Consider the following 14,976-nt stretch of genomic DNA (forward strand, 5'->3'; position numbering starts at 1 on the left):
ATACATATATTAAACAGTTGCAAGCTATTTTAATTTAAGCGGTCAGACAGGTGACTATGTGCCGCTAACCTACTTGCAGAACATATTTAGACGGAGACAAAAATTGAAGAGTGGCTTAAAATGATACTCTTTGTGCAAATATACCCCAGGAAAAGGGCCATACCAATAACATGGGCCTTTTCCCCCAAACTAGGAACTGTCACAAATGCCACCTTCAAAATGGCACCAGCTATTGTTTCAGATAAAGTCGAGCCAATGTGATATTTGGTGTATAATAGTATTAATTAACATTACCAATTTTATCAGCTTTTGTATCCTTTATTATTGTCATTATCTTTTTTTACGCAGAGAAGTGGAAAAGACTTAGTGGTGGTTTTCTCCTTAAAATATGTAAGAATTATTACGTCGAAATTCAATCTATGGACAATTATTGATGGATGCTATTATTTTAGTAAAAATAAGATATTTGGTGTATTATATAAACATTAACAATTCTATCATTGTTTTTAAAGTAAATAGAAACATAAAATTAAGATTATTTTAATTTTTTTAGTGTAATTCATGTATCAATTTGTTATTCATCTCACATACTTGTGGAGTGAACTTAGAAACAATGTGTTTGACATGTGAGAAGATATATTTTGAATCATCTGTAGAATTCAATCTCATATAGAGCCATCACAGCTGAAATTAATCAAGGAACATACCTTCAGTCATAGTTGTTTAAGTATCGTAGAGTCGCCTTGGAAGAATCTTGACAGAAAACTTAGGGAGCCTTCTAGCATGTATCTATCATTGGATGCCAGACTAATGGAGTCACATGTGTATTTATAGGAAGGTTAGGGACTCTTAGGCAAATACTTTAGCCCCAGAGACTTCTCCATAAATTATAATTGTCCTAGGGACTCCTAATAAAAATTGTTTCTTCCCATCAGAGAAACTACCATATATGCATAACTACAGAATATTATCTGATATATTATTTCCTTTGGGAGACAAGGTAAATAATTTATTACCTTATATGTGAGCTACACTAGAAGTCTCTAGAAGAGACAGTAAATTTCTAACATTCTTTCACTTGGCCCACATATTAAAATCAGATAATCCTTTATGAGAGATAAACATATAATATGGCCATAGATTTTATCACTCAACTAAAAGTTATGCAACAATCACTTTAACTAGAATATATTATTACACGAATCATGGTAGTCATGCTTTTAAACAAACACTTCCTTTCATGTATTACAATGCACAATACATTCTAACAAAGTGTCTAACAACTTTATGAATGAACTTAATATAAGTCATTCAGAGTCCAACTTTATTGTTCCAATGAGCACAAATAATATATGAAAAATCAAAAGTGTGCATTGTCATGTATATCAAAATAAACATAATATTTTGACAAACCATTTGAGAGCAAAGCAAGACTAAATTGATCTACTAAGCCCCATATGAGTTACATGATCCTTAAAAATATTAGCTGGCAGACCTTTAGTCATAGGATCAACAATCATCAAAGTAGTACTAACATGCTCAAAACTCGCATCTTGCTTCTTCACATAGTCTCTAACCATCAAGTACTTTAGGTCGATGTGCTTGCTTCGGTTGCCACTTTTATTGTTCTTAGAGAAGAACACTGCGACTACATTGTCACATAAGATTCTAAATGGCCTTGAAATGGAATTGACAATCCTAAGGCCAGAAATAAAGATTTTCAACCATAACGCCTATGATGTAGCTTCATAGCATGCTATAAATTGAGCTTTCATGATGTTGCAACAATGGTTTGCTTGACACTTCTCCAAGACACAACACCTCAAGCAAGAAGAAAAATTTATCGTGAAGTAGATTTATTAGTATCTTTGCATCTATCCAAATCAAATTCTGAATATCCAATCACCTCCAATGAGTCAGAGTATTTATATGTGAGCTTAAAACCCTTGGTTCCTTGCAAATAGCTCAAAACCCATTTACTAGCTTTCCAATGGTCAAGACCAGAGTTACTTTGATATCTGCCAAACATTTGTACAACGAAAGCAATATCAGGTCTAGTACAAATTTGTGCATACATAAGGCTCCCAACAATCGAAGCATAGGGAATGTCTTTTATTTGCTCCTTTTCCAATGCATTTTGTGGACATTGATTTAAAGAGAATTTGTCACATTTAATTATGGGTGCTGCTATAGTTGAACAGTTTTTCATTGCGAATCTTTCCAGAATTCTTTCAATGTAGGTCTTTTGAGGCAGTCCAAGTAATCTTTGGGATCTGTCTCTGTGAATCTCTATGTCAATGACATAAGAGGCTTCACCCATATTCTTCATCTCAAAATTTTGGATAAGGAACTATTTAGTCTCGTACAACAATTCCAAATCACTACTTGCAAGCAAAATGTCACACATATAGGATTAGAAAAATATATTTGCTCCCACTTATCTAAAGGTATATATAGTGATCAATGATGTTCTCCGTAAATCCAAATGAAGAAATAACATTATAAAATTTAATATACCATTGGCGAAAAGCCTGCTTTAGCCCATAAATGGATTTATTCAACTTGCAAACAAGGTGACTTTTGTCCAAATGAAGAATCAACATTATAAAATTTAATATACCATTGGCGGAAAGCCTGCTTTAGCCCATAAATGGATTAATTCAACTTGAAAACAAGGTGACTTTTGTCCTTATCACAAAATCCTTCAGGCTGATGCATGTATACCTCCTCTTCAAGATCTCCATTTAGGAAAGTTGTTTTCACATCCATTTGATGTAACTCTAAATCAAAATGTGCTACTAATGCCATAATTATTCTATATGAATCTTTCTTTGATACTAGAGAGAAGGTTTTATGGTAATCAATACCTTCCCTTTGAGTAAAACCTTGGCTACAAGTCTGGCTTTATATCGTTCGATATTGCCAGATGAGTCTCTTTTAGTTTTAAAGAACCATTTGGAACCTATGGTAGAGTATCCATTTGGTAATTCGATGAGATCCCAGACTTTGTTTTTAGCCATAGATTCTAACTCTTCTTTCATGGCACCATACCAAAGTATGGAGTTTTCTCCACTCTTGGCTTGTGAAAACGAGCATGGATTATCTTTTAGTCCAATATCATAATCAAACTCTTGGAGATATACAATATAATCACTAGAAATTGCTGGTTTTTAAACTCTTGAGGATTTTCTCACTCCCACTGGTTCAAGCACTTCTTCAGTGGGTTCAGGTAAAGCGGATTGATTCATATGGCTCCTCAAGTGGTGGTGTGTGACGACCCGATCGGTCATCGTAAGAATTAATGCCCTGATCCCCTATTAACTGCTTTTCCCGAGTTTATTTTTGCTATTTTGATTTGCCAGGATGTTCGATTTTGAGTTTCGGGGAATTTTGGGACACTTAGTCCCTAAATGTGAGCTTAAGTGTTGGAAAGTTGACCGTAGTTGGAACAGTATGAAGACTGCCTCGGAATGGGAATCTGATGATTCTGTTAGCTCCGTTAGGTGATTTCGGGCTTAGGGGCGTGTTCGGATTGTGTTTTGGAGGTCCGTAGCTAATTTAGGCTTAAAATGCCGAAAGTTGAATTTTTGAAGTTTCCGGTCCGATAGTGAGATTTTGATCCGAGGGTCGGAATGGGATTCCGGAAAAGGGAGTAGTTCCGTAGTGTCGAATGTGACGTGTGTGCAAAATTTAGGTCATTTGGACAAGGTTTGATAAACTTTTTGATCGAAAACGTATTTTGAGAAATTTGAAGTTCTTAGGCTTAAATCCATGGTTAATTCGAGGTTTCGATGTTGTTTTAGGTGTTTTAAGGATTGGTACAAGTTTGGATAGTGGTTTGTGACTTGTTGGTGCCTTTGGTTGAGGTCCCGGAGGCCTCGGGATGATTTCGGATGGTTGACGGAAAGATTTTGGAATTTAAGTTGCAGCTTCAGCTGCTGGTTCTGTCATAACCGAACCTGCGGTTTGGTTCCGCGGGTGAGGCACCGCAGAAGCGACCAAGTGTCAGTAGAAGTGGAATTTGGCCATCTCTTCAGGAACCGCAGATGCGGGTAGTTCACCGCAGAAGCAGTATCGCATCTGCGGGAGGTAACCGCAGATGCGGAAAATGGGCCTTTAAGTGAAAGTCGCAGATGCGATGAAGTCTCCACAGAAGCGGGACCGCAGATGCGGTCACAGGACCTCAAATGCGGAAATCACTGGACAGAACATATAAATTCTTGCCTTCGCGAGAATTAGCTATTTTTCATATTTTTCAAAACGGGAAGAAGCTTGGGGAGCACTTTTCAAGAGAGATTCTCAGAGGAGTTCATTGGGGTAAGGTCTTTGGTCCCTAAAATCGTTATTGTAATTATTTTGATCAATATAAGCATGAAAAATTAAGGAAAATCAGTGGTAATTGAGGGTTTAGGGCTTGTCTAATTGTAGACCTTTGAGTGATGATTTGAGGGACAAATTGAGGTCCGATTTTGGTACTTTTGATATGAATGGACTCATGAGAGTGAGGGGTTTCTGTAAATATAAATTTTACCCGATTCCGAGACGTGGTCCCGAGGGGCATTTTGGTCATTTTACCTAATTTCGCGTATTAGCTTAGAATTTAATCGTAGAATCAGTTATTTGAAGTGTTATTCACATTATGAAATTGAATTTAATAGATTTGAGTCATTTGGAGTCGAGTACTTGTGGCAAGAGCATGGTTTCGGATTGATTATTGAGCCGGTTCGAGGTAGTGGCTTGTCTAACCTTGTGTGGGGGACCTTCCCCTTAGGATATGATGTATTTGATAAATTGAAATGCCTTGTACGTGAGGTGACGAGTGCTTACTTGAGCTAATTGTTGAAAATCCGATTTTTCCTTAAGTATTTCAATTGAGTTCTTTTTCCTGTTTTATTCTACTTGCGAATTTAGCATGTTGCTAGTTTAGAAAAACATGTTTAGTTGACTTAATTGCCTATTTGCTTATACTGCCTTAATTGCATTACGTGAAGCATGTTAGGCTAGAATTAATTGTTTACTTGGTACGAAATTTAGCTTAACCGGGTATTCATGTGTTGTTGTTGTGTGTTTTTACTTTGGGATTACGGGAAGACATCCCAGAAGATCCCATGTACATATTTATGATCTGAACTGAGGTGCGGGATACCAAGAAATCCCTGACATGTGTATTGAGGATACCAAGAGATCCTCGGGATACCAGAGATCCCTAGCATATATTGAGGATACCAAGAGATCCTCGGGATACCGAGAGATCCCCGGCTATCATCCTTGTTATGAGTGGTACTTCCTGGTGTTTGCCTTTATGTCTATTTTCGTTATTGTACTCCTTATTATCCTGTGTAGATTCTTACTGTAGATTCTCAATTGTACTGTTTATCTTATCCTGTCATCTTATTATTTATTTAACCTCAGTAGGGCCCTGACCTTTCCTCGTCACTACCCAACTGAGGTTAGGCTTGGCACTTACTGAGTACCACTGTGGTGTACTCATGCCCCTTCTGCGCATGTTTTTCATGTGCAGATCCAGGTACCGCTACTCAGACCTACCATCCTTGAGGGAGGCGACTGCACTAGAGACTTCGAGGTACATCTGCAGTGTTCGCAGACCGAGAAGTCCCTTTCTATTCTAGCTGTTAAACATTGCCCTTCTGTATTTTTCTTTATTATTAGATATTCTGGAGTTAGACTGTTAGATATTCCAAAGACTTGTGTTTCCGTGAGTTTTCGGGTTTTGGGACAGTGTACTTGGTTTTGAGAATGTTGTGTTGTATATGCCGAGCGACATTATAACTATTGTTCCCTTTCAATTATTTTGGTTTTGATTATTTCTTCCACAAGTTTCGTTTATGTTCCGCATTTGTTAGGCTTACCTAGTCGTAGAGACTAGGTGTCATCACGATAGTTCACAGAGGGTGAACTGGGGTCGTGACATGGTGGATCTTGAACTTGTTCTTGTTCAGATAATTCATAAGAATTTTTTTTAGTAACATTCAAGTTCCCAATATATAAAGGTGTCACACCTCCTTTTTTACCTACACCCCCGGAAAGGGGCGTAAATAGGAGTTTTTTCAATTAAAGGACAATCAAAATGAGATTTATTATAAAGATTCAGAGTCGCCACTTGGGAGATTTATGGTGTCCCAAGTCACCGATTGAATCCCGAATCGAGGAAAAGATTGACTCTGTATTACAGTCCGCGAACCAGAAATCCGAGTAAGGAATTCTGTTAACCCGGGAGAAGGTGTTAGGCATTCCCGAGTTCCGTGGTTCTAGCACGGTCGCTCAACTGTTATATTCGGCTTAATTAACTGATTTTAAACAGTTTTAAACTTATGTGCAAATTTTAGTTTTAAAACCGCCTTTATTTATTTAAAGAATTAATTCAAGGTCATTTAAAACATATCGCAAGCCACACCACATGAAATGCACTCGTGGTTCACGACACGCTTTATTTAACCTTGTTGAAAATTAGAACCGGGTTACATGAAATGCACCCCCAGATTTTAACATGCTTATTTCATTATTATTATCCAAAATTATGGCAGGGTCACATGAAATGCATACCCGAGCTCCTTTAATCTAATTGACATAGTTCAGCAATCCAATTTTTATACTGTGATAAAATCACGTTCAGCTATAACCAATTCGAGTAAACACGAATATTTAACCGAGCAAGCAAATTCAAAACCACGGAGAATAATTACAGAAATAAGGGGGTCGCGTCACCAAACAAATAATTAGTAAGAGCTTGCATAAAAAGAGTAGAGGATGAAAGAGTTGAACCCCAATATAGCCGGAAAATTTATTGTTTCACTACTTTGAACTCGAGATACAACGAATCGCAGACGGGAACCGAATTAACACCGAAAAGCTGAAAAACGGACGGAATCTCGAATCGTCACCTGAAACTCAACCAAACACGGATTCAAACCCACATTTTAATCAAAATTCGCTCTTAGTTTCGGGGCACCACAAGTATATGAGAAATGTCAACTTAGCTTAGATGTACATTGAAACCCACGAAACAAAAGCGTCACCAATCACAAACTATCAATACATAACTAAGATCCAATACTAGCATCAACAAAAACGAAGCTCCTGAATATTAGGTGTATTCTTTCCACTTTTTAAAACACTCATAAGCAGGATAAACATAACCGAAGATCAACAAACAGATATTCGAACCACAAACGAAAATAACGAACGGACGATCTCGTCAGACCCGAACTCGAACCGGTGACTGACCTGAACCTCGAACCTCAGTTTCCGTTCCCTACTCGGTTTTTCTGTCACTCGACCTGCCCTTTGAGAGAGAAAGAAGGGCTACTCTAGGGTGCGTCGTTCATGTCTTTTCCGTGCGAAGAAGAAGAAACAACGACAACGGAATTTTTTTGATTCCGGCGAACTTGGTTGACGGGGGGATGTAGAGGGTCGTCGTCTGGGTGATCGGCGTGAGGTCAGGAGCGGGGTGTGGTGATTTCCGGCGAAGGGTCACTATTTTGGGTTGTTCTGCTGAAGAAAATGAACAATGGCAATGGGTCGTTTGGAGAAGATGGAAACGGGGGGTATGGGGTCTGTTTTTGCGCAGCTTTTGTGTGTATTGCTGCTTGTTTTGTTTCAGCTGTTTCCGTTCTCTTCAGCCCTTTTTTTTCGTTGTCTTTCGTTCTTCAGCCTAGGTCTTTAGGCGTTTTTTCCTTCGTGGATTTTTGTTCCGTTTTTTTCGATTTTCCCAGCGTTCTTCTTCGTTGAAGAAGGTTCAGAACGAGGGGGGTTGAAGAAGAAGACGCGCAGGGGGGAGGTCTCATTTGTGCGCAGCCTTCTCAGCTGCTGCCTGCTTTTTTGTTCAACTTTTCCCGTTCTTTTTTTTTGTTCCTCCCCCTTAGTCTTAGGCTTTGCTTTTATATATATAGGTCAAGGTTAGTTTTTTGTAGGGTTTTTTTAGGTTAAGGGGTATGGGCCTTGGAATCATGGGCTTGGGGATTATGGGTTAGGTCCAAAATTAGGCCTAAAAATGGGTTGCTAGAGCCCAAGTTCTATTCTTTCGCTGCGAACGAGATTAAAAATACGGGCCCATTTATTACTTAGTCCTACTATTAAAATAATTATTAAAATAAAACTAACCATTAAAACAAATCTATTTTTGGTATTTTTAAATATCATATTAAAATAAAAATACGATACTATTTTTGTATTATATATTTTTTAAGATTTTTTTTTTAGATTAAAAATGGCTACAAAACATTAATGAACATATTTTTGTGATTTTTTGTTTTCAATAAAATAAAGTAGAAGAGTCAAAATTACTTAAAATATCTATATTATGCCTAAATTAAATATTTTACGCTAATATATAAAAAATCTTGGGGAGGGTCAAAAATCACATGTCTACAAAAGGTACCACAGGTGGTTCCCTTATTTCTTCCAATTCCACCGTTTGAGTCAAACAACTTCCACTTTCTTCATGTTCCTCAAGAAATTTAGCATTTCTAGCCTCAACAATTTTAAGAGAATGAGAAGGACAATAAAACCTAAATCTCTTAGAGTTAATTGCATAGCCTATAGAATAACCGTTTATTATTCTTTCATCCAACTTCTTTAGTTGTGGGTTATAAACCCTAACTTTAGTTGGACATCCCCAAACGTGTAAATGATTTAAACTAGATTTCCATCCTTTCCATAACTCAAAAGGTGTCTTAGGGACAGCACTAGATGAAACCATATTTAAAATATGCACGATGGTTTTTAAGGCTTCACTCCATAAGGATAAAGGTAAACTTGATCTACTAATCATGCTTCTTACCATGTCCATTAATGTCCGGTTCCTTCTTTCTGCCACACCATTTTGTTGTGGTGTTCCTGGCATGGTATATTGGTCAATTTATACTTCACTTTCAAGGAACTCAACAAATGGACCCTTAACTTGTCCCTTATCTGGGTACCTACCATACTATTCTCCATCCCTATCAAATCTTACAATTTTAATCTGAGCACCAATTTGTTTCTCTACTTCTGTTTTGCAAACTTTAAAAACATCATGTGCTTCTCTAAGTAGGCATAAATTTTATTGGGATGATGACGTCCATATGCTTTATAAAATAGTATTTACACCTATTAGGCTTAATTGGATTAAGTGGACACATGGTCACTATCTTGCTTTATTCTTACCATTTTTTCATATTAGTAGATGCATTTTCTAGTGCTTGTCTTCGTTTTCTTGCAAGGTCAAAATTCGAGGACAAGTTTTCTTCAAGAAAAGAGGAATGATAGCATCCTAGGAAGCTCAAATCTATTCAAGGATAAAGATGAAGCTTTGGAATCTCAAAGAGGGTCTTTAACAAGATCTCAAACTAAAAAGTTGCAAAACAAGGTCATTGGACTTCAAGAACGATCAAAGAAGTTGTTAGTTGGGAGGAAGAGCTTAAGGATAAAAGATATGAGTTATCTAGGTATTACAATTATTTTATGGCCCAAATTCATGTCCAATAAGATGTGGATTAGATCTAGAGAAACATCCTCTGAAGAAGGTCCAAATCAGGTCACTGTTGGACCAATTTAGCACCTAAAATGTGTCCAAACTTGCAGCCCATGAAGTCCTACATAAAGCCACTTTTTTATAGCATAAAAAGGACTTACTTGACGTCCAATAATGGTACAATAGTCGTGCTAGATGTTGAGTTCAAGTTGGTGTCAAGTTGCTTGCAAATTTCCATCAAGATTTTCAGGATTCTATCCAAGATTGGTTTGAGACTTATTTCCATGTATTATGGACTATATTTATTGCTTTCCTAGTTAGTTAAGGTTATGTTTTCCTTTTACTAAGATTTTTAGAATTATTTTTCAACAATGACTTGGTTTTTGCTTCCTAATATTTTTCTTTTCCTTAGTATGCGTTTGGACATGAACTCCAAAAAAAAAAATTCAAATTTGGAATTTCACTAAAATTTGAATTGAAGATGAAGTTGTGTATGGTTATAATTTTTACAAAATATTTGGATGTCTTTTTTTCAAAATCATAAAACATGATTTATACCCCACAACTTGTAAAAAATATTAAAACCACCCCAATTTGATTATCCTACTTGAAATAAACAATCAAACATGCTATTATGTAATTGTTATCATATTCCGCTTTACTGCAATACACAGAAGATGCAAAATCAATATCACATTTTCTAACATAGTCTGCTTCCTATTACTATTACCATTGTTATCAAACATGTAGATTAAAAATTGATAGGGTCATTTTATAAATTTTAAAGGTATAGGATAAATTTGTAAAATTAAAAACTAGCAAATTCTCATTTTCAATTGAAACACTGCTAAGAACCAATTTTTCAAATTTGAAAATGCATTTTCAAGTGAAATTGGAAAAATTGGGAAGATTTTGATAACCAAACATTGTTTTCAAAAAAAAATTGGAAAAAAGGAAAAAATTTGTATGTTCAAACGGGCTCTAAGGTAGTTGGACTTGTTGTCCAAAGTAGTTTAGGACTTTATTTACTAGTTTTTTTAGGTAGAATTTCGTAACCCCTCTCTATATAAAGGGGTGTATTATTTTTTTAAGACTGAGATTATTCAGACTATTATCAATAAAATTTGTCAGATTTTTCTTGCACTCTTGTGTGTGGATAGTCTTGAATTTATTCTTCAACCTTCAAGACTCAACTTAAGCTGGTAAGATTAAACTCTTTCGAAATCTTAGATCACTTCTAGGTATTCAAAAAAGGTGATAAGTTTAGACTTATTATTGTTCTTGTTATTCTAAAGGATCGGGTTTCACAATCTATCTCTTATTTTTAATTCTCTACCAAAGGCGATTAGTTCTTTGTTAGCTAATTATTGTAGTTAGGATTCAACTTCAAGAATATGCTTCTTGAATTCAAGAAACTCTTTCTTGAATTCAATTTATCTTTAATTTCTGTCTTCTTTTTTGTTTCTTTATTTTCTTTTAGCTTCCGCATATTCTTGATTTTTCTTTTTTCTTTTTTACTAATTCTTGAATCCCCTTATCGTGTTGTTATCAAGTGGTATCAGAGCATAGGCTAATCAAGATTTCAATCTTGATAATCTTGGGAGGTTCTTAAGCAACAAAAAAGCAAAAAACAAATCAGCCAAAAAAGTGTTATTGCTCATTATTATTTTTAGAATTTAACTATTATTTGGTTTCCAAGTCAAGAAAGGAAACAAGAAGAGGGGCCCGTGTTCTTGAAGATTAAGGAAACTTCTTTCCTTATTCTTGTGGGTTTGGGGTTTCCTTAAATTCTTTCCTTTTTTTTTCTACTAACCGATTCTTATTCTTTCTGGGTTTGGTCATTCACTTTTCTTTCTTTTCTAGCTTCATATTCTTATTACTAAGGGTTGTGACTAGTAAGGTTTATTAATAAATCTAAAGATTAACGACCAAGAGTTGCATTGAATGGAAAAAGGCGAGAGAGGTGAGAATATTAGAAGGAAAAAGCCAAATTTGATAGAGACATAATTCTTCTAATCTTTGTTCAAGACGTTTCAAACATGTAGTTATTGTGAAAGGAGGCGAGCTATGACTCAACAACTTGAAAAGTCGAACTTACAGTATACCGAATGGAAGGAAGACAATGGTAAAGTTATTTTTCAAACAAGAGCTAAAGTGATGTCTGCAATTTGTGCCCTTAGAATTGATAAAGAATTTGGCTATAACTCAATTAGCACTTATATGGTTGAGAAATTGAACTTGCATTGTGTTGAGCATATTAAACCCTACATGTTGAGAGGAGTAAAGGTAGATAAATATGTGTTATTACTATTCTCTATTGGAAGGTATGAGGATGCAATCTGATGTGATGTGATTCCCATGAATAATTATCATATCTTGTTGGGAAAGCCGTGGTATGTTTACAGAAGAGCTTCATATAACATGGAAAAAAAATACTCTTTTGAGGTTAACAGGAAGAAACACATTCTTGGACCTTTGACTCCCTCACAAATTTGTGAAGATGAAAAGACCATTAACGAGAATATAGAAAAATATGAGAGAGAAAAGAATGAGAGGAGTAAGGGAGTACATGTCGACATCCCAAGAGAGGAAAAAAGAGAGGTTGTGTTGAGTGAAGAGAATAGGATGTCAAGTGAGAAAGAGAATAAGCTTGAGGAAAAGAAAAGAGAAAAGGCAATGAGATAACAAAAGTATGTGAGGTAGAGATAGAAAAACATAAGGGTTTGAGTGAAGAAAAAGAAAAAAACTTTAGTGAGAGAAAAGAGGCTAAGAGTGAGGAAAAAGTTAGTCTTGAGATAAAAGCCAAAAAGAGTGTAAGCAAGAAAATATATTCTTTACTTTCTAACTCATTAACACTTTGTTGTTTTAGTTCTTGTGATTTTGTGTAGCCAAGTATTGACAGACCTTTTGAAAGGGAAGATAAAGTGTAAGAGATAGTGGCAAAAGAGCCAATTGGATTCCAACATGAATTTGGCGATATCTCTTCTTGTTGGATGGTGGAAGATAAAAACTTGAATAATTTCTTTGTTGTTGTTGAATCTTTTGACTCTTTTGATCCTTATTTACAGGTTTATAACATGGAGTTCCCTAAATACATTGCTAAGTTAGAGCCATTGCATCAAAGAATAAAAGGTGATGATGTTCCATTAGTAAATAAGTCCAAGTATGGTATGTGTAGTTGGTTTATTCACATTCTTGGCCTTTTTAGAACACCTAAGGTATTTCGGGAGGTAATGAACAATACTATTATTTCTTATGTTGGTGGCTTTATAATTTTTGTGGATGATAGTATTTTTATGCATATCAAGTCACTAACTATAATATCTAAGTTCAAGTGCAAGTGTAATTTGCTTCCTTTTGAAATTGAGTATGACATAGATGATTATATGTTCGAACTTGGTGGAAGGAGGCATGAAATTTATGAGAAGAGATTTGGAAATGAGTTTTCATGTGATAAATTGCTAGAATGTGAGTTTGTTGTGTGATAGGAAGTCATTCTTATAGTCATGTTGATTGTGAGCATGTAAAAGTATTTGATACTAGTAAAGAGGCTATGCATGATTATTGCGACGTTAGTGATCAAATACTCTTTCATGATCTTATCTATGACTCTTTCTGTGACACTTTGAGCAATTGTTTAGAATCCTTTGATATTGAGAATATTATTTGGGAAAGTTATAATCATGAGCTTGAATGTATTGAAACTTTTATTTTGGGAATTGTGGGTTCTTCTAACCTTCTTGTAAATTTATGTGCTTCTTTGAATTGCTTACATGTAGAAGAATCCATGAGATTTGAATTGATACTTGGCTATATCATAAAAGTATCTTATTTGATAAATGTGGTAGAGATACTTGTTTTAAATGGATGCGTGATCAATCTTTTGTAATTTCATTGTCATACACATCTTTTGACTACCTTAAGAGAGGTTTTATGGGACAAATCTAAGTAGGCATAAATTTTATTGGGATGATGACTTCTATATTCTTTATAAAGTAGTATTTACAGATATTAGGCTTAATTGGGTTAAGTGGACACATGGTCGCTATCTTATTTTATTCTTACCATTTTTTCTGATCAGTGGATGCCATTTTCTAGTGTCTGTCTTCGTTTTCTTGCAAGGTCAAAATTTGAGGACAAATTTTCTTTAAGAAGAGGGGAATGATAGCATCCTAGGAAGCTCAAATATATTCAAGGACAAAGATGAAACTTTGGAATCTCAAAGATAGCCTTTAACAAGATCTCAAGCTAAAAAGTTGCAAAATAAGGTCATTGAACTTAGGAACGATCAAAGAAGTTGTTAGTCAGGAGGAAGAGCTTAAGGATAAACGATATGAGCTATATAGGTGTTATAATTATTTTATGGCCAAAATTCATGTCCAATAATATGTGGATTAGATCCAAGGAAATATCCTCTAAAGAAGGTCCAAATCATGCCACTGTTGAACCAATTTAGCACCTAAAATATGTCCAAACTTGCAGCTCATGAAGTCCTACATAAAGCCAGATTTTCATAGCATAAAAAGGACTTACTTGATGTCCAAGAATGGTACAATAGTCGTGTTAGATGTTGAGTGCAAGTTGGTGCCAAGTTGCTTGCAAATTTCTTTCAAGATTTTCAAGATTCTATCAAAGATTGGTTTGAGACTTATTTCCATATATTATGGGACTATATTTATTGCTTTCATAGTTAGTTAAGGTTATATTTTCCTTTTACTATGATTTTTGGAATTATTTTCCAAGAATAACTTGGTTTTTGCTTCCTAGTATTTTTCTTTTCCTAAAGTAGTTGGACTTGTTGTCCAAAGTAGTTTAGGACTTTATTTACTTTTTTTAGGTAGAATTTCGTGACCCCTCTCTATATAAAGGGGTGTATTCTTTGTTTTTAGATTGAGATTATTCAGACTATTATTAATAAAATTTGTGAGACTTTTCTTGCACTCTTGTGTGTGACTACTCTTGGATTTATTCTTCAACCTTCAAGACTCAACTTAAGGTGGTGAAATTAAACTCTTTCGGATCACTTCTAGGTATTCAAGAAAGGTGATAAGTTTAGGCTTATTGTTGTTCTTGTTATTCTAAAGGGTCGGGCTTCACAATCTATCTCTTGTTTTTAATTCTCTACCAAAGACGATTAGTTTTTTGTTAGCTAGTTGTTGTTGTTAGGATTCAACTTCAAGAATAGACTTCTTGAATTCAAGAAACTCTTTCTTGAATTCAATCTATCTTTAATTTCTGTCTCTCTTTTTTCTTTTAGCTTCCGCATATTCTTAATTTTTTTTTTTTTACTAATTCTTGAATCTCCTATCGTATTGTTATCACTTCCTCTAAGTTTGAAAGACCTGCATGATTTTGGCAATGTGAATTGTAGCACCATAATCAATCCACCATGTATTATCAGAAACTCCAGTAAAATTAGATTCATAACATTCAAAGGTAAATTACCTTTTTTCTCAAGCCATTTCTTGTATTTTAGGCAATCCTTCTTCTAGTGTCCCTTCTTC

The 14,976-nt window shown here is 35.2% G+C and overlaps 1 protein-coding gene across 1 annotated transcript; it reads right to left on the reverse strand.

Moving 5' to 3' along the window:
• Window positions 1-8,377: 8,377 nt before the first annotated feature.
• On the reverse strand, window positions 8,378-8,719 carry LOC138881822 (uncharacterized). The gene has a single exon (XM_070162104.1). The coding sequence runs from the start codon at window positions 8,717-8,719 to the stop codon at window positions 8,378-8,380; it is 342 nt and encodes a 113-aa protein (XP_070018205.1).
• Window positions 8,720-14,976: the final 6,257 nt, after the last annotated feature.

The sequence above is a fragment of the Nicotiana sylvestris genome, chromosome 11 (genome assembly GCF_000393655.2).
Source record: "Nicotiana sylvestris chromosome 11, ASM39365v2, whole genome shotgun sequence".
Classification (NCBI taxonomy): Eukaryota; Viridiplantae; Streptophyta; class Magnoliopsida; order Solanales; family Solanaceae; genus Nicotiana; species Nicotiana sylvestris.